The sequence below is a fragment of the Pezoporus occidentalis genome, unplaced genomic scaffold, assembly GCF_034315485.1.
Source record: "Pezoporus occidentalis ecotype Australia unplaced genomic scaffold, CSIRO_AGI_Poc_V1 ctg2, whole genome shotgun sequence".
Taxonomy (NCBI): domain Eukaryota; kingdom Metazoa; phylum Chordata; class Aves; order Psittaciformes; family Psittacidae; genus Pezoporus; species Pezoporus occidentalis.
This window is the reverse complement of record NW_026913855.1, coordinates 20,396,921-20,417,931: the sequence shown is the minus strand read 5'-3', so window position 1 is coordinate 20,417,931 and position 21,011 is coordinate 20,396,921. Positions and strand designations below refer to the sequence as shown.

General features: G+C 40.3%; 1 protein-coding gene across 3 annotated transcripts in view; it reads left to right on the top strand.

The window, feature by feature from the left end:
• Nucleotides 1-21,011, top strand: part of SLC66A2 (solute carrier family 66 member 2) — a 73,579-nt gene that overhangs the window by 25,700 nt on the left and 26,868 nt on the right. For 2 of the 3 annotated variants that reach the window (XM_062618082.1, XM_062618083.1), the window contains exon 4: nt 1,666-1,719. The exons of the other annotated variant lie outside the window; for it this stretch is intronic. In XM_062618082.1, the coding sequence (XP_062474066.1) occupies nt 1,666-1,719 (54 nt within the window). The remainder of the gene's footprint in view (nt 1-1,665; nt 1,720-21,011) is intronic. 3 annotated transcript variants of the gene reach the window in all.

The window sequence follows — 21,011 nt, the reverse complement described above, 5'->3', positions numbered from 1 at the left end:
TATGTGCTGATTGAAGGCAGAGTAAGTCCTCTTTATGTATGAAACTGTTTTATTAAGCTTGGACTGTGTAGTTTGTTTTTAACAGTTCTGAACTGAGGGGAGGACACAACACATGACATGACAAAAACCAAACTAAGCCAAGCAAGAAAACAACAAAGTATTCCAATTTTATTTTAAAACCTCCAATGATAGTACAGTTCTCTCTCCTGCATATATGAATACTTTGAAATCTATATGAAGAAGTCTGCAGATTAAATCAGCAGGCATGAAAAAATACTTCCTCATCTTTTGTCTTTTATTTAACACCACTTTAATTGCATCTTGACTGCTTTAATGCAAATGTCCTGGTGCCATTATTGTTATCACAACAGGTCTCATTATTCATTGCCCACTTTTAAATTAGTGTCTGTGCAGCTGTATATACCCTATGTTGTTGGCTCAGTACAGAAAGGTTCAGTGGCAGTTTCTTTTGTTGTAGTTGTTTTTGTTCAAAGCATTGTAGTATTTCTGGGGCATGATGGTGCTACCATGCTAGAGAGCTAAATATTGAAAGCAAAATGTGCATATCCTATGTCTTGACTCGAGAATCAAGAGGAAGCTGAAGCAAGGTGCTCAAAGATAAAGATAATTAAAAACATCTGGTCACTCTTGAAAACATTGGCAGGCCAGAGCAGTCATTTCATATTCTTGGAGGGACAGGCACTCTCTGCAAGTCCCTCTTTTTCTTTCCCCAGATAAGCCTTCTGCACCTCTCCAGCAAAGAATCAGTTTCATTTCAGGCCCAAGACATTGTGACAGATTTCTAGCTCCCTGAATGTATAAACTATACTGAAAACCAGTGGACAGCATTTGTTAAAAATGGGCTTTTGGGTGTCTCTTCTTATATACAGCCCAGGCTCCCTGTGTAGAACATGGGCTCTTGTGTTTTTACATGAAGACGATTTCCTCTGCTCACTCATCCAGTTTTTCTTCCAACTGCTGGTTGTCTTAATCGGCTTTATAACTTGTGTCTTATTATAGCACTTTGATCCCTTGAAGAGCTCTGTTTTTGATACTGGAAAGCACACTTGCGTAGTATGTGGTTTTCAGCTGGTGGAAGAAGGCTAGAGTGAAAGAATTTAGCATGCAGATTGGTGTCTTCTTTGTCTTTCATATGATTGACTAAAGTGCAGGTTTTCTGAAACTTTTAGAACAGCATTTTGCATGGGAGGCAAGGCAACTGTATTGGCTTAGCTGATTATACATATATATCTACACATTCAGTGTTGCTGAGATAACAGCTTGTTTTCTCTGGTTGTGAAACATAGATAAAGAAAAAGCTAAGCTGTCTGTTTCACTGTTTTAAGCCTTCATTTTCTCCCACAGGTACATTGCTATTGGGTTGTGCATTGAGACTGTTTTGGAACTTCCTACCGCTTGACCCTATCTCAACATCATGGGGTGGGAGTTTTATAGAAAGCATGGGAACTAAGATTTCTGGCATGTTTTGTTTTGGCTATAACTTTTTTATAAGCAAAATGTACTAACTGACTAAACTATAACTAAAAGACCCACTGTTGTATTTAATCATACAAGTCTGTTTGTCTTTCCTTCCTTTTTCTTTTTTTCTTTTTTATTTTCTTTTTTTTTTTTTTAATTTTTCCCCCTCTACTGTTTTTTATGTAGCTGCAGATAGTAAGGATGAAGAAATCAAAGCACCTCCCAAGAGATCCTATCTGGGTATGTACTGGACAAACCCATTCTGCATGAAGTTGTCGCCTTGACTACATATTTCATGCTTTGCTACTTTTTGTAAACATTTTTTGAAATGATTGCATGGTCATTTCCATAAAGAATGTTTGCATTACCTTTTCTTGACATACTAAAACCTGGTGGTTTTTTTTTTTGATTGTTGTTGTTTTGTTTTTAAATTTTCCCTTCTCCACTTTTTAACTTTCTTCATAGAGGAAAAGATGCTTTCAGCTCTTATTTCAGAAACCATTTTTCTGAAGACAGTGGAATTCACCATGTTTTGTGTCAATGATACCTTCCTTTTTCCTTCCCTGAGCTAGACAAGCAAAATACTACATGATACAGGGATCTGTCTCTTTGGACTCACATTTCTCCTCTTCCAGATCTGAGTCTGAAGGAAACTATGAAAATACAGGAGTATATTTTAGTGTTGTTCAGAATGCTACTAAAGAAATTTCCCACAATGCTTCATGTTCAGGCAAAACATCTGCATCCTTGTGAAATTTTCTGGCTTATTCCTCTTTCATTAGAGCAGCCTCAACATTGGTACTTGGGAATTAGTAACACTTAAAGTGAAATCTTCCAATCTTCTGTTTCAAAGTTGGAATCTATGCTTTTTAATTTGCCTAAGGAAGAGAAAATATTAGGTACAAACCAGCTTGGCAGTATTTTCAACTCTTAGTAGTTTGGAAAGACAGTTTATTCAAGTCATGGTAATTCTGTTTTAAATTAGTTGAGGCTTAGCACTAGGGAAGTTATGTTGACTAGAGACACAAAAGTTCCCAAAGTAAACTTCTGGACAGATTTTAATTGAACTGAGTCAGAATCTCACATTTATACTAAGTTATGCTGTGTTGCAATACTCGAGTTAGCAAGGGGTCAACTGAAAAAATAGAAGGTAAAGAAGAATATTACTGGTGCCGAAGGAGAGCCTTCACTTCTGTATTTGTCAACACACACAGTTAATTAGACTGGAGTTAGCTCTGAGGAGACTACTGAAGAGTAATATTGACCTGAGTGCTTTCTTGAAGGCATATGGCCATTCCTGCTAAGGTTAAACTCCCTTTTAATGATTCATCTTCTGGGTCTCCCCTTTCAGATTTAGGGGCAAAATACACACTTTGGGAAATTTACCTTTTTGGGTCCAATGCCAGAATTTTGCAAAGCACCTTTTCCTTTTGTGTTTTCAAACCAAATTTTTTTTTTTTCCCCCTGGACTTGGTATCAAACTGTTTTGTTTTTCTGTTTGTCTTTAATTCTAGTTTGTAGTCATTCTCACTGGCTTGCAACACTAACCGATGGAATGTAACCTTTAAACGGTCCTGTGTTCCTTGTGCCAATATTCCTGTTGTCTTTTACTAGTATTCATTAATGCTTTATTTATAGTGTGAGACCTAGAAAGAGTTGTCTGTGCTCCTAGTTATGATTGAGTGGGTTATTTAAAAAAGCAAGTAGTTAAAATCAAACAGAAATAAGTAACTGATGTGATCTTTTACTAATTTCAGATATTTTTGTCTTTTTTTTTTTTTTGTTAAAAAGTGATGTGCTTGGTAGTTTATAGGTTAAAATGTTGAGGCTTGTAGAAAAAAGCACCTTACCTTTTAATCCAACTGTTTTAAGTTTGAAATATTTGGTTAATAAATACTACTTCAAGTTCATTTTGGAATTGCTTGGCAAAATGGGATGAATTGAATTATCACTAAGAAAAACAGGTCAGTCTTGCGCTACTGCACAGGATTTTAAAGACTGGGTTGCGCAAGTATGTTGAAATGTGGTAATTCTTACGGGTGTAAACAAATAGGAAATGTTTTGAGGTGTTTGGTTATCTTGTACATACAACATAATGTATGTATATCCTGGTTGTGTAAAGAGTAGGATGCATGATGCTTTACGTCACAGCTGAAGTCATACTTCAGTTTACAGAGGGCTTCACTGAGCTATGTCCTGCAGTGCAGTGTTTTCTTACAGCTCTGGGGAAGATCACATAGAGATTAGGTAAGGGGAGTATTTGCCATATTTCCACCTGACAGTGCATTCTCATAATGTCTTTTAATGAGTTTTGATTAAACTTTTTTTTTTTCCCTAGAAGAATAAATCAGCTTTTTCAGTTCACCTGTTTATTTCAGTGGTGTAAAATGTTCTTCAATATCTTTTGAGGCTTCAGAAACCATTATATTATGATTTTTTTTTGGTTTTGGTTTTTTTTTTTTCCAATTACAAAGTAAAACCACTGTATATTGTGTTTGTAATTGAAGGTTGACTATCCATGAACACTGTTTTGTTGTAGAACTATTCATCTGAAGGTGTACTAGTCAGTCTATGAATTTTCAACTTGTTAGATGCATACTGAGGCATTTGTTTGATGCCTCTGTACTAATAGTAACTGAGCTCCTGCAGTGCTGTCTGGAATTGCTTTTAGGTACGTTTCCTTGTCAGTAATCCAGCAAGCCACTTAATGCCACTGCTTTATCCACATGTTATCTGAAAAAGCCTTTATCTGGCACATGACTCTGAAAACTGACTTTCTAGCAGTCAGTGCTGAGGGGAATTGAGAGTGGGGAGAAGGGGAGAGCTGAGTGAGGGAAGGTTGCTGCAGTTTCACTGAGCTGCAATTTCACTGACCTAAGTAAAATAACTTACAGTGTTGTAGACCCCAGAGTGTAGGGTTTCCTGATTTCATACAGAAATAAAATTATTCCCCTTTTTCTGGGGAAAGGAAGAAATAAAAAAGAATTAAGTAGCTCCAGTTCTGAAGGGATAATACTTTATTCCCTTTTTGTAATGGAAGTATCTAGTTCTACCTAGTACCTGCTAGCATTTGATGGCTGCTGCAGAGACTGAGCAAAGCTGCATTCGTCATGTTCCCCCCCCATACCCTTGGTGAGATGTTTTAGAATAAATGTGGATAAATGTCTTAATCTGTTACACTAAAAATACAAGTTTCCTGTATGTATTTTGAGCTATGTGTGTGTTGGAGTTTGTTGGGGCAGAAGTAACAAAACCACTAAACAAGGCATTGTTCCCAAGAGGCTGTATCTTTTGAAGTTTGGACTGGTCTCAGTGGTGTGGCAGGCAAGTCTCAAAGTGAATGGGACTTTTTTTTTTTTTTTTATTTTTTTTTTTTTCTGAATTGATGTTTAAACATCTTGAAGGACACTTCTGGTAGATCTAGGTAGACTAGAGATAATGGCTTTGTGATGACAGAGGGTAGGTTTAGATGAGATATTAGGAAGAAGTTCTTCCCTGTGAGGGTGGTGAGGCCCTGGCACAGGGTGCCCAGAGAAGCTGTGGCTGCCCCATCCCTGGCAGGGTTCAAGGCCAGGTTGGGCGCAGCTTGGAGCAACCTGCTCTAGTGGAAGCAGTCACTGCTCGTGGCAGGGGGTTGGAACTGGATGAGCTTTAAGACCCTTTCCAACACAAACCATTCTGTGGTGATTCTATGGTCACTAAGTTTTTCCTTCCTTCTCTGAAGTTGGTTTTAACACTTGCCATGTTACTGAACCCTGAACTTTAGCCAAAACAGAAAGTTATCCAACTAGCATGAAGTTTTAAAAAGTAGTAATGAAGTGACAGAAACTTAGATTCACCAAATACCTCTTGCAAAAAATATTTAAAACTACTTTTTTTTTTTTTAATGGGGAAAAAAATGCAAGATGTCTGTGTAGTTAACGTCACAGAGTTAGTATCTGCAAAATAATGATGATAATGTGAACTAAGCAGGTACAGTCATTGCTACATGGTTTCCATGGGCAGTGTGACAGGCTTGTGAATAACTCACACTTTCAGCTCTTCCTTTGTCTGCAGTCTTTACTTAGCTGGGGGTGTCAGTTGGTTTGTGATACATTGTTGGCATACTCTAGAACAGCACTAACACATTGCATGGAATCCTAGAATCATTTAGGTTGGAAAAAATCTTTGAGTCCAGCTGTAAATCTAACATTGCCAGCCAAGTCTACCACTAAACCATGTGCCTGAGTGCCTCACCTACATGGGCCATGAAGGTTGTGAACTTTATTTAATTGGTGCTCTGGCTCCCTTTGAGTCCAGCAGGGTGTCTGGCTTGCAAGGGTGCAGGTATGCTCTGTGATTTTCTGTGGGTGCTCTGTCAATAATACGCACAATGTGCTTCTCTGTCCCTGTGCTGACGTCCTGAGCAGAGTGCAGAGCCAGTTTCCCTTAGGCAGTTGTGGGTAGCGCTTTGGTTTCATTGAAATTATGTGACTTTTACACCACACTTTCTAATAGCTGAGTTCCCTGTACAGCTGCTGTGTAGTTGAATACATAACGAAATCATAGCTGTTGCTAGGATGCACACCACCACTGTGTGTGCGTAACTGCACACAGACTTGAAGGGATTTAGATCCCTTCTTTCCAGGATTATATGCATTATATGCAAGAGTGCCTTTGTTGATCTTCAGGGGAGGGTATCCAGGAGAGTTGGGTTATAATGGTGTCTGTGTGGCTAGGATGCCAAAAGGATGGATTTTTTTTTGGTATTAATGGGGTTCTAGTTGTTGAGGAACTCTGGTCTGCTTTGCCAGAGGAAATGGTACCTGGCTACATTGGCACTTTGGTTGTAGTTCTGTGTATGGTGGGGGCAGTTATTTTCCCTCATCTTTCTCTGCATCAATATTTGGATCTTTTCAGGAGACAAAAATAAGAAATGGGGATTCTAAAGATGAAGTGGCATTTTTCAGTTCGTTGTAAGTGAATAATTAAGTTGAAAGCTATAATATCTTTTTGGTTTTTTAAATACATAATTTTTGTTTCTTATTAGTTTAAATTTAAATTCATCTACTTAAATTCTATATTTCGGAGAGATATTTTGCTTTTAGCAAAGGCAGCAGGGAAGGGAGGAACCAAACAGTAATTTATGATTGTTGAGGCCTCCGTGCACCTATGACCTCTGACTGGTAGTTTGCAGTTTCCTTGACATGAGAGACCAGAAACACCCCCCCCTCTCCACGGTGAGCTGGTGGCATGAGTATGGTATGTTTGCTGCATGCCTGTGTGCTTGTTACAGGGTAGAACATAGAGCTCTGTGTGAAAGTACATTCCTCACCACAGTGCAATATTGGCTTTTCTTTTAATTTGATTTCCTGTGTTGGAGAACACTGGCCCACATGCCTGTGTGGGAGATCCAGGAGGGGAGAAGGAGATTTGCAATAAATTGTCCACAGACTGACAGATGCTGTGGTGAGGGATCTAGGTGGGCAGGTTGCTTTGGAAATGCATGGCATATAGCACATTTAAATGCTAGAGGCAAATGGTGGGATGCCTGAGAATAAAGGTGATCACCAGCTGTTTTTTTTCTCCTGGGAGACATGGTTGAACTTGGCAATAGAAAGGGAGGAGACTGACATTACCTGTATGAGTAAGTATGAGGCAATAGCTTCCAAGTCTTAAGACGATTTCAGGTGTATTGCTGCATTAATGAGCTATGGACATAATGTCAGTAGTTGTAGTAAAGCTACAGGAAGTAACATGCCTGTCCCTGTGTTGTGGGCTGTTGCTAAGCAGCTGAGCCCCATGTAGCTGCTCGCTCACTCACTCCCCCACCGTGGGAGGGGAGAATCATAAGGGTAAAAGTGAGAAAACTTGCTTTTTGAGATAAAGATAGTTTAACAGGTAAAGCAAGGGCTGTGTGCACAGGTGAAGCTTATTTTCTTTGGAATTCATTCACTACTTCCATTGGCTGATAGGTGTACAGTCATCTCCAGGAAAGCAGGGTAACAGTTACTTGGGAAGCAACTGTTACTTGGTTAATAGTTACTTGCAGAGACAAACTTCCTAACTCCAAACATCCCCTCTTCCTCCTCCTAAGCATGCTGCTCATATTTTTTGTGATCACTTGTTCAGTAAGTGAGCCAGCATAGGCAGGATGCAAGAACAACCACAAAAACATGGATGAAATGCGGAGTGAATTTATTAAAGAGTATTTATTGTGAATATTTTACATTCAGTGATAAATGTAAGTAGCATTCTTGGACTTTAAGGGCTGCATTGGAAGGTCATTGTAAATTGTTTTTTCAAAAGGTTTGAGAAATTGGAGCTGCCACCTGCAGCTTCTTTTGGTTCTTAAACTGAAACCTCTAAAGCCTTAATAGCTGAAGGGATTATCCTTTTCTCGTGCCTCATGTGGGCAATGACATTTTGCTTTGCTTGTTATTGTAATGCATACAGTAACTTGTAGTCAAACTGGTTCATCATTGTAGTTTAAAAATCTACCCGTTCTTAATCTGAGAGACCCAAAGTACCTCTTGGTAAAGTGAAATGTGCTCTGTTTTTAAATTTTAAGAGGTTAGCTTTGAACAGAAGACTGGACTTAATGTCCTGCAGAGGGCTCTTCTGATCTGAGCTACTGGGGACTGTAAATAAAATATTCCCTCTGGTGTTCTATGAGACCCCCACATGCAATTTGAAAATACCATCCTTTTGTTTCTTTTACTTCTCCATTTTGGTGTAGGAGATATATATATATATATATATATGTTAGCTAATGAAGAATACTTCTACAGTAATCAGAAATACACTGTGTTCTTAATTTTGTTAGTTGTATTTTCTTTGCAATGTTTTGCATCCCACATTATTTCATTTGGTTCCTGTCATTGGTGGTAGTCAGACCATAAGCATCTCTATCCCTTTTAGAAGGTGTTACATGGGTTTAGTAGTGATCAGGGCAGGGGACCTGGAGGATGGTGTTATATTTTTGAGGCTACCACATTTTATAATTGTTATTTAGCTACCTTTAAGCAGCTTATGGGTGGTGGGGAAAACAGCTAGACAGAGACTTGTAAAATCTTTACTGAGTCATAATGGCTTCAGTAAGATGCTATTTGGTGGTAGAACAGTTTGTTCAGACCTGAGTTAAGGGCCTGCTGGACCCTCCTTTTGTATCAGCCTTGCTACTGCTTTTGCATGGCTTCAGCATGAGAATGGGAGCAAGCCATTCTTTTTATTTACTTCAGTGATCTGCCAAATTGAATGTAGCCTGTTGTCCTGGGAACCCAGGACACCTGTAAAGGGCCCATGCCTATTCTGAAAGCCTACTGGCTAAAAGGAAAAAGGGGATGGACAGGCAGGGCATGGGTGCAGGTTAGGTGGAGTGAGCGAGGCTTGTACAGTGGTGAGGCCTTTTGTTTTCCGTGCAGCATGAAGTGCATGCTGCAGTGGTTTGGGGAGCTGGGAAAGAGAAGTACAGCTGCTGTTCATTCAGTCTCTCTTAAAAAAAAAACCACCAAAAAACCCCCACAAAACTGAAGTGGTCAGGGAAAAGAAAAAACCCTTATCTGCTAGCAGGAACTTATATTCCTTTTTTTCTTAAATTGAGGAAAAACTGTCTTAGCACTGGGAGAAAAGAGGGTGATGGTGAAGGTGGCTCTCCAGCTTGGCATGAGCAGTATTACCAAGAGGTATCAGAAGGCAAAGCTCAGCGCTGTTTCTGGAATGTACTGCTCTGGTTTCTCTCTGGCTCTGACTGCTGTGGTGCCCTTTTAGCAGCCTCTGTGAGGCCTGTCACCAAGCTGTAGTCCTGTGGAAAGAAGACGGCTTAAGTAGGGTCCGTTGGAAGAACTGTGTGGTGGCAGTACTTCTGGCACAAATACCGCTTCTTGGTGGTGGTGTGGTGGGGAAGTAAACCTGGGAATAAAATGCGGATTTTGCTTGTGCTGCGTGTAATTTAACTGGAGGAAGGGGAGCTCATAGCAACATCTAGCCACACGAGGGTGCTCTTGGGTTTCCAAACCTTGCCTGCTGAGCAGTGCTTGGAACCTGGGAGATCAGACTGATCTTGTTGTCAGGGCTGCGGTGGTAACTGGAGAAATTGTGAAAAAAACAGAGTTTTTGAAATAAAATTTTCCTTCGTGGTTGGAGCCAGACTAACTAGATGCTTTAATGACATTAGTGGTGAAACATCTAAATGTTCATATACAGCCCGTTTGTCTGCCTATTCCTGCATGGAACACCTATGCACAGAGGTGCTGCTTCACTTTAGCTGGTGTGAGAAGCTTGTGCAGTTTCAGACTTCTTTAGCTTGTCACATGCCATTGTATACTTGGTCACATCTAGATCTGAATAGTAAGATTTGTTCTTTAAACTAGGTTATAGAATAATTTGGTTTGGAAGGAGTTATGTGGTCCCTTGAAGCAGGGATGAGGTTGCTCAGGGCCTTGCACAGGCAAGTTTTATGTCCAGATATGTCCACTCTCAGATAGCAGCAAGAAGCCTCTCTTCTTAAAGCTGAACAAACTTTGTTCTTCATGTATACCATGTACCTCAGCCTTTTGATCATCTTGATGACCCACCACTGGGCTCATTCCAGTAGGTATGCCTTTCTTGTACTTGGGAACTCCATCCAGGTACAGTCTTGCTGGTAGTGAATAGAAAGGAATAAAGACTTCCCTCTGTCTGTTAGCCATGCACTTGCTTAACTGTACAGCCCAGTAAGTGATCAGCTGCCTTTGCAACAAGGACACACTGCTTAATTCTTCTTAAATTGTCTGCTAGGCTACCCTCCACTAGTCTACAAAGCTGCTTGCTAGCAAGTCAGCCCCTAGCAGCTGTACTGTTACTCCTTCCCAGCTGTGCAGTAACCCTGAACTTCATGGTATTACTGTCAGCCTGTATCTCCAGACTAGTAGCCATTTGAATAGTAATGCTGTCCCTCAGTCTGTGATGCACTCACCTGAATTTCATGAACTTGCCATTGTCCAGGTTGTTAAAAGATGTTGGAGTCTTGCCCTAGTAGTGAACAGTGCTGTGATATTTTGTGGGCTGTCTTCTGACTGGTCATAAATCGTATGGTTTTCCTTTGGGAGGGAAAATTCTTTAAGCCTGATGATCCAGACAATTTTCTACCCTTTTTGTTGACCGCTTACCAGTTGGTGTTTTGAAGATTCAAAACAACAATTGAAGTTGTTGCGAATGAAGATACTGTAGGAGACTCAACAGCCTTGCTAAAGGTGCTGTAAACAACATATACTGCTCTCCTCTTGCCTTTAAAGCCAGTCTTTTCATAATAGAAGGCAGTCAGGTTGCATAAGGTATGGTTCGCCCTTGGTAAATCTATGCTGTCTGTTCCTAGTCACCTTCTTGTCCTTCATGTGCTTTGAAGTGATTGCCACGAGGACTTGTTCCATAATCATCCTAGAGATGAGGGTAGGCTGGCTGGCTTGTGGTTCCCTGCTTCTTCCTCCTTGAAGATAGGTGTGATTTTTTTAATTTTTTTTTTTTACTTTCCTTGCCCCCAGTCATAGAGAACCTCTCCCAGTCACCATGACCTTTCAGAGATGATAGAGCAGCCTTGCAAAAGGCATCAGCCTGCACCCTCAAAACCCTCAGATGCTTCCCATCTATATCCCATGACTTGCATAAATCTATCAATTTAGGTGCTCTCAGACACACCTTCCTGTTCTGTGGGTACTGCTTCACTCCCTCAGCTTTGCTAGTTGGGTTTAGGAACTGTAGAGGGCAGACCTTACCAATGAAAGCACAGTAAATCATTGCTAATGCAGGAAGGCAATAGGTAAGTTTAAAGCTATGTTGAGAATTGTTTGTCTGGCTTTCATAGTGACATCCTGCTTTGCTGCTTGTCTGATGTCTTTCAGTTTCTGTAAGCAAAACAAGTTAGAAGACAAATGATGATTTTTCAAGATGATGGCCAAGTTGCCAGTTCAGTGCAAAAGGTGTAAATAATGAAACATTTAAAGGGTAACTCAGCAGACTTCAGAATAAACTTCTAAGCTGAGGTGGTTTTAGTTGTTAGTACAGATGCATTGATAGGTTGATAGATCTTTTTCTTTTCCCTAAGTGGTTTGTAACACTGAATGACATGATGTGTGATTAAAGAATTGCTGTTGCCCAGTGCTGTGTGCTCAGACATAATGGATTGTCTAGACAGCTTGCTAGGGAAAAGAATCCTGACTGCATCATGTTTTTAGGATCTTGTTATAGATCCTGGCACATCCATGTTTTGTAGATTTCATATATTTGAAAATAATGTTATCTTTACATTTATGCAAGTGGCGTAGAATCAACAGTTTAACACATGAACACATCAGCAGAGTCAACATATCAAGAGTTATGTCCTGGACTGGAAGAAGATGAGGGCATAGACTGCACTCAGTTTCTGCTGTTCATTCTTGAACAGGGGCTCCAAGCGAAAGACAGATATGTTGTCACCCTAGAAAGCTCATTTCATGTGTTGAAGCCCTGTGGGCCTCATTTGCTCAGGACTTCAGCTTCTGTTTACAGATTTAGTCTGTTGGAAATAAGCCTACTGAAATAACCATACCCACTGCAGTATATGGAGTGGGAGAAATGGACAATGAGATCACCCAGAGTCTAATACTTTGAAGTGCTGAGCTGGGTGACAGCTTTCACTTGGTCCCAATTAAAATGGTGTTACAAGGGGCTGGGGTTACAGTAGGCTGTCTGAGCTGGCATAATGTGCGTATGAACTGTTTGTGGAGGTGATGCTCAAGGTAGAATCTGATTGTTACACTCAGCCTGATTTAATTTTTCATTACATTTTATCCTGTATATTTTATTAGCTGCCTTTTACTTAAAGTGCACTGGGAATATGAAGTTGATACTTTCTATTAAGTGAGAAATAGGGAATATATTTAATAAATCTATGCTTTGAAAGCTCTTATTTATAAACAATGACATGTTAACAAGATGTTTCCTTATGCTGCACATTGAAAGGCACTTACCACTGAAGCATAGGTGCTTTGCCATTTTCACTGTTGTATGAAAGGAAAAAAAACCCTTTTCTATTTGAATGCAAATGTTGTGTTTTTAAGCTGTAATGCACTACCTGACCATTTTCTTGGCTGAAAACAATTAGGGTTAACTTTATTTTACTGAAAGATTGCCATTCTTCCCCCACTCTACTCTTACTTTGCAAATAGTGATGCACCAAAGATACAGCTATTGGAAAAGGGGTTTCAAACTCTGACAAGGGGTAATGGGTACAAACTGGAACACAAGAGGTTCCACTTAAACTTGAGAAGAAACTTCTTCTCAGTGAGAGTGACAGAACACTTGAACAGGCTGCCCAGGGAGGTTGTGGAGTCTCCTTCCCTGGAGACATTCAAAACCCGCCTGGACACATTCCTGTGTAACATTATCTAGGTGTTCCTGCTCCTGCAGGGATTGGACTAGGTGATCTTTTGAGGTCCCTTCCAATCTCTAGCATACTGTGTATACTGTGTGTGTGTGTATTAGGTTTCAAGTGAGAAAGAAGAAAGACCTTTGCTACATTCCAGTTAGCCAGTCTTCCTGGGCTGTTCACTTTTGGGAGATGAAACAGGAAATTCCATTTTATATTCCAGCTCTGAGGCAGGAACACTCAGCAGTGGAACCTAGGTTCTCCGTGTCTGTGTTGCGTGGGATTGCTAAGTGAGGATGAATCTCTGCAGGGGGACTGAGGTGCTCCTGCTTTCCTGTATGTTCTTGACTCCCTGTTGTAATCACAAAAAGGATGCATGCAATTGGTGCAGTTTTGCCCTCACCCCCATTTAGTTTGTGCCTGCCTCTGTCCCTGAATGCTTCTAGCCTTGTCAAGACTGGAGCTGAAACACTCCACTTGTACAGGCTATAAGCCGGTATCATGGCACTCACATGGGATGCGAGAGACTGAGGTGGAGGTTCCGGCTTGCACAGATAACTTCGAGTGTATTAGTCTGAGCAAAGCGGCTCTGACGGTCCCCTGGGAAGCCAGATACAGGCAGGAGAGAGGGGCCCCGGTGGGAGCCTGAAGGAAGCATACTAGCCCTTATGCTATTTAAGTACTCATGTTCCCTCTTTGAATGTACATAGCTGGGAGACTATGATTTCCTTCTGACTCTGAATAGAGAAACAGCTGAAATCTCAGTGTTCCCATGAAAGAAAAAGGCCTCCTGTCTTGTTCTACCCAAGACTTCCCAAGTTATCCACAGAAGCTGAAGGCAGGTGGGTCTGTCTCCATTGTCTGAGAAGGACCTGAATCCCTGAGATGAATACTGCCACCTGTGGTGTTGGGATCAGCAGTGCATCATGGAAAGCACCTCTGCCTCGCTAGGCTTCGCTTACTAATTTTCTGTGGCGGCAATAAGTCCACAGTTACTTTTATTCATGTTTATTTCTTTTTGGTATTATTTTATGAACCTGCAGGCCCAAGGCATGCTGAAGAACAAAAACCAAACACCCCTCTGGTGTGAATGCGAGATTGTCACTTCTGATGTTTGGTGGTTAACAGGTGCCCAAAGAATGACTTACAAATGCTGAAGAGAAGATTATTTTTTTTTTTTTTAGTGAATTATTTGTTGGTTCTGTTCCTGTGTGTTGAGGAGATGGGCTTCATTATGGAAAATGGCACAGACATTGGCATTTCGTGTGGAGGCTCTTTGATGGGAATGCTGCAGTAGCACAGACTTGAGTATGTATAGAAGTTATTAACTAAACACTCCTGCTCTGTTGTACTGTTGACAGTATAAGAAATTTCTTTCTTTTGAACTCTGTGTTTTAAGTATCTTTTTCCTGTGCCCATCCTCTGTCTCATCCTGAGACATGGCAGTCTTTCGAAGTCAGGCAGTACATCATCTTATTCTCCCATCTCCTTGGCTTGATACTTTTTACTATTTTATGCACCCTAAATGAATATTTCAGAAGAGGTGATTACATTAGATATTGCGACAAAATATTTAGACATTTGGTGGTGTGACAATGCAGTGTTGAGCACTGCTTAGCTTACAGCCACATTCGAGGTCGCAGCCTGGACTGCTGGAGGGTTGTATAGGAGGTTGTGTCAAGGAAGAGACAGGATTAAGGTGGAAGGATTTTTTTGAAAGCCGTATCAGTTCCTGAATTCACTTCAGAGTCTTATCGCACGAACAGTTATTCCTGCTTTAAGGCCTAAACCATCTCCCTTTGACTTCTGAAGACTAGTTCAGTGAAGCTGGGATGAGGAAGGTTGTTTTGGTTGAAAACTGATTTGAACAGAACTGTGGAGCAACTTTAAAAAAAACCTAAATGCAGTGTTTTGTATTGAAGTACCGTTTTGTGGAAATGCGCTTAAAAAAAAACCCCAATGAAGTAGGCATTATTTTTAGATAGATTTTTAGCAAAATTCATTCACTGATTTTATTTTTTTGTTCTGTGGTCATCTCATCCTTTCATACTTTCAGTCACCGTTTAAAGACACAGAACAGAGCAAGTATTAATTGCTTCCCAGTCAGTTTCTTACTGTTTGAATAAATGAGGTACTTTTATTAAGCTAAACTGAAAAAGTGAAAAAATTGTTCTTGCAGAAGCAGATAAAGCTGTCTAAGATCTGGTTCTAGTGCATCAGCCTGTAATTCTTTAGATTCAGTATTTGACTCATTAAAACTGCAGTAGATGCTCAGTGATTTAAATGATTATTAATAGAGTGGCAAACATAGGCCTCATGAGGAGCATGCCTAAGCACATTTTAAAATTTCAATTTCTTTTTCAGAATAAGTATTTTCAACTTCAAATTTTTGTGTTATCTTGTTACTAAAAGAATTAGATGTGATGTCTGTCTATATGAGGAGATGACATGATACTGAGCAAGGTTGGGGAAAAGACGATGTAACTTTGCTGTTCATGTGAAGGTGCTTCCTTTACCCTCTTGGATTAACAGCAGAAAAGTTGTAATTTTTCAGTGAATCATGAATTTATGGTGAGGGTCCAGATGTACTCAGTCTCCATCCAGACACACAGATTGCTAGTAATCAGCATATTTTCTTCCTTGTGGAGGGAACTATACCACCACTATTCCTGAAGATATGAATGTCTCCTTTCATATGCATTTATTATGTGCCCTACTTTCTCTTTGCTCTGCTCCATGATCAGTATGCATTACATTTACTGCATCAGGATCCTATGTTCCCTCCCATGGGTAACGATAAAAATCCAAACCCCAGAATTCAGTTCTGGCAGATTTATTTTTACTTGTATTGTGCATTTAAAGAAATGGGTCTTGTTCATTTTGGACGATTCCGTGGAGACATAATCAACGGGAGGCAGATCCGAAGTATTTCATGGAAACATTTTTCATTTTTAATAGCTGCTTAAAGCTTTCATTTTTTACTTTACCCATTGCAACTCAAAAGCCTGGTGAGAACTTGGGAGAGGCAACATTTTAAATATTCAGAACGTTGCTGTTTCTTTGCTTAAGTTGTATGAGTTTGGGGATTTTTTTCCCCCATCAAAATCAGTACCAATACTGCTGTTTCTAAAATACATAGGCTGCTTTGGTTTCTATACACACTTCAGTAGCCTTTGCAAGCTTGCTGCATTTTTTGTGTGTGAATGTGTGCATAGTTATCTTTAAAATTTAAAGACTACCTTCATATTTGTGATTATAAAAATTTTGCCATCCCCTCCTTACTTAAAGTGACCTTTTAGTAACTGTGACTTTGTAACTGTCACAAACTGTGCAGTTGTTGCTAGGTAACTTTTTTCCCATGTCCTTATCTCCTTTGAAAGAAGCAGCCTTTGAAAAGAAACAGTTGCTGGTCTTGAAATTCTCAGCTTCCTTTTGCCCGCATTTTTTTGGTCCCTTTGTACAAACCACCAAAAACTTGGAATGACTTCTTGCTTACATTAAGGTTTTACACTGCTGCCTTTCCCTGTCTTTTCACCCCTTTTCATGTAAAACTTGGGAGCAGTTATTTCAGAAAATGTCTTTTGCCTTAAATTAATTTTTTACCATGTCCTCAGCGTTCTCAGAGATGCTATTTACTCCCTCACGCTTTTCTTCACCCCTTGTTGCAAGTAGGTTGTAGTAGAACAAGTAACTGTGCGCTCAGCGAACAGAGCAAACTTAATATCGAGATGGCTTAAAATATTTTTATCTAAAAGTTTCTCATTAAATCTCTGTGTATAGTAGATTTAAAGAGCTGCTCAGTCTTTGAAAAAACTGTTTCTTCACAGAAGAACACACAAATTTAATGAGGAATTTGTGGATGGGACCACTGTTTGCAGCTCTTTTTTTTTTCTTTGTGGTTCACCTGTCATCACTGTCTGTGTCCCCTGCATTCCTGTGTATGGGATGTGTAAAGGATACAGCAGTGGAGGGCAAAGCCCTGTATCACTCGGCCAGGTAAAAAGGACTGTACCCTGTGGTGGTAGAATCATCTCACTGGTGAACACTGCCACTGCGCTGTCTTCTGCCTGTTTTGGTGTGGAGTTTTTTTATTGTCCTTTTTAAAAGTAGTTATATTTATAAAGGCCATAACAGCCAAAGTCTTTTGTCTCCAGCAGTGGCTGGGTGCTCCATCCCTGGTGGTGTTCAAGGTCAGGTTGGACAGAGCCTTGGGTGGCATGGTTTAGTGTTAGGTGTTCCTGCCCATGGCAGGGGGGGTTGGAACTTGATGATCTTAAGGTCCTTTCCGACCCTAAATATTCTATGATTCTATGTTTGGCAGCAATGCCAAGATATTCCTAATCCTTTTTACTGACAGAGCAGTTTGTGAGATTATGTTTTGAACCCAATAAGTGAACAGATCTGGGTTAAAATCCAGGCTTGTTCTTTTTTTTGTGTGTGTATAAAATCTTTAAAAACAAACAAACAAACAAAAGACAGGATGGTGGTGGAAATTCTGGTGACTTCACAATGAGAAAAGCTTCAGGGAGCTGAACAGTTGTCCTGCTGTAGCTTGAAAGAAATGAGAGGGGCTTAAACTTCTGCTGGGAAATGTGGACACTTCGTGAACGCACGCCTGCATCTACACCAAACTCTTCATGACAGAGCAACTTATTTAAATTTACTACCATTACCCTTCTTTCCACATCGAGGAAGATACATCGACTGTGGAGCATTAAACTGCAGACACAAAACCTTCAGAAACTGGTATTCAGAAGTGCATCTTGCATAACAGCCACTGATCGTGTCAAAGCAGGGATTTATAGTGCATCTTGCATAACAACCACCGATTGTGTCAAAGCAGGGATTTATCTGTGGTCAAACTAAGCAGCTGGGAAGTTGAAGTAGAAATTCTGTTTCAGGGTAGCTCTGTCTTGTTTGGCTCTTCCAGTTACAAGTGCTGTAATCAGTAAGGCAGTCTGCAAACACCCGAACTCTGTACTGGTCTCTCTCCTTATAAATTCTTCCTGCTAATGCTATAAAGTAATTTGTGTGAGAAATTCCTCCTGTTTGGTCTCCATATACATCCATTAAATGATGTTAATGTTAGCAAATGAGAAATGGTAGGTTGAGATTTTTCTGCTACTGCTGGCTTGAAATGTGTGAATTGATTGTTGGGGTGAGGGTTGTCACTGGTGAATGGTCACATCTTCACAAACGCACACATAAATTATTTCAATGAATTTGTTTGGTCAAAGTTGTTTGTTTGTGTTGCAGTTTAACCCCAGCTGACAACTAAGCACCCTGCACCTGCTCACTCATTTCCCCTGCCCCTTGGTGGGAGGGGGAGAATTGGGGCAAAAAAAGAGTGAACCCCATGGTTGAGATAGGAACAGTTTCATAGTTGAAATAAAGTACAACATAATACTAATACTACTACTAGTAATAAAGGGAGATGATAAAAAGAGAGAAAACTCAAAACCAAAAAAGACGGTCAGTGATGCACAGCACAATTGCTCACCACCTAGAGACCAATGCTCAGCCCGACCTGAGCAGCGGTCGGTCCCTTCCAGGTGACTCCCCCCAGTTCAGATACTGGGTATGGCGTGCTGTTGTATGGAATACCCCTTTGGCTAGTTTGGTTCAGGTGTCCTGTCTCGGCTTCCTCCTGGTTTCTTGTGCTCCTCCCTGGCAGAGCATGAGAGATTGAAAAGTCCTTGACTTAGAGTAAGCACTGTTTGGTAACAACAAACACTGGTGTGTTATCAGCATTGTTCTCAGACTAAAGCCAAAACACAGCAGTGCACCATCTTCTAGGAAGAAAATTAACTCTATCTCAGCCAAACCAGGACAGGTAGCATTTATGCTGAGAGAAAACCTTCCTGACCTGATTGTGCCATAGCCTCATGATTGGGTGCTGTCCTAGGACATGGAAAAAGCTAGGTGGAAGGTCCTTAGTTCAAATCAGAGGTGTTAAAAATTTGAACTTATTTCCCAAATCCTGTCTGTATGTTTGCCTCTGTCTTTATCCTTCTCCAGATTTTCTGAAGTCTTACTTTTGTTCCAGCATAGAACAAAAGTCCAGGAATACTAATTATTTTTTTTAAAAAAAGGATTCTTGTTCATCAGCCTACCCTATTATTCTTAACTACAATAGATATTTGAAAGGAAACACTATGAAATGGAGTAGATTGTACAGTCATTTTGAGATATTAGCATCTTTGTAATGCAGTTCAGATAATTAAAGCATGTTTGACATTTTCGTGTGTTTAGTAAAGACTGGGCAGAGGAGAGAGGAAGTGAGAAAAAAGAGTGGAAAGCTTCCTAGAATTTCCTGCATGCTTATGGTGATTTTGAAGCATTGAACTACCAATACTAAAATGGGTCATTCTGAGGTTAACTGAGGCGATTGCCAAGAGGTGTTTAGCAGACAATATAACATGATTTTAGCAAAGGAGGCAGCTGCACAAGGCATTATTCTGTTTGGATGTCAAATTAGTGCAGCCTGTCTGGGGGCTAGAATTTGTCTTGGCTGGTGGTGGGTTACCAGTAAACAAAGATTAAACTTCCCCAAAAATCCTAAATGAGTAGAGGAGTTTATATTTCTAGGAAGAATGTTCAGCTTTGTGTTGTAAACATACCTACACGTGCATGTATGTGTGCATAATTTGAGTAACTAAAAAAAAAATTAAGTCCCATAAATACTTTCTTTTTGTGGTGTCTTCACAATAGAGGAGATAGGGTCTCAGGAATGTCAAGCTCTCAGAAGGCTGAAAAAGAGGTCATGTGTCTTTAGGCAAGTTACTAGCTATTCAGTGTTTTCCCCTGGAATCTGCAATTCGAAAGGGGGGAGAAGGGGGAATCATTACCTGGTAGTTACTTACGAAGTTTCTGGGAGTAACTTGCTGTTTTACACCTGCAACCTGGTATTGTAATCCCTGGCATGGTGGTATCAGAGGCAGCCTGCATCTGGGCTAATCCACAGCTTGGTTTTGTAATATTCAGAAGAACTTTTATTCGTCTCTTTAATTACAGTCTTTGAATGAGGAGTATGATAAGTACACGTTGTTTCTATTAGTCTTAAGATCTTCTGAGACCTTAATTTCAAAGAATACTTAAGTACTATTCAAAATAAATTAACCTGTTTTAATAGAGAGTTTGTAACTCTTAACTACAAGAATTTGGAGCCAAGGCTGCCTGCACTTCAGTGCTTAACTTATTCCATTTTAGTCTTTTGTCTGGAGGCCTTTGTGTGCTGCTTGGTAGGGATGTGGGTGATAACTTAGATAAACCATGCTGAGGATAGTGTAAGATATCGTTAAAACGATGTAAAAATAGTAACTTGGTACTACACATTTTTTCTTGCTGTGTCTTTATTATCATCCCTGCTTAAATTACTGTCAGAAAAAGAAGTGTCTTTCTATAGTTAGCATAGGAACGTGTTATTTAGCCAAAAGAAGAGTGAACTTGTCTCTAATCTGCCGCCTCTTGCAAGTAGAAGGTTGGGGGGGATTTATTTCTTTAGCTTGACTTGCTTTGGGTTTTTTGACACTCTTGGTATAGGAGGTGAGCAGAATCAGGAGTGTTTGTCGTAAAAGCATTGACTGTCCATAGTCATCAAACTCTGCTGTGGCACTGGCTGTACTTCCCATTTCACTCATATGCTGCACCTTGAGTGGAGGACTTTCTCCTGAAGTCCATGCTCTCGCTCTGTTTCACATGGTTTCTGAAGTTGTTTATGCTGCTTTCACTCCACCTTTCAGATACATAGCTTCCATAGCATCAGTTCCTTTGGGCCACAGCTACCTCCTTCCTGTGGCTTTCCTAGCCCCATGATCTGCAGTTCCTCATCAGTCATTTTGTAAGTTGGCTATTAGCTGCTTTTGCAATCTGTTGGGATAGTCTCATGGAGACAGTGACTAAGAACAGTCAATACATTGGAACAGAAAGGGGAGAGACTTCTTCCATACTGAACAGGCAAAAGCAGCATTAGCACAGTAGATAACTTCAGTAGTGATGTTACTGAGGAGGCCAGTCTTCACAGAGGAAACACAGTCCTGTAATTATATTGACCTAGATATATCTAGGCTTAAGTGCCTTGCCCTAGTAGCAGTACTGGTATGTATCTGTGGTGGTGGTTTTCTGTCTTTTTTTCTTCTAATCTTACTGGCCTGCCCTAGGAGTACAGATG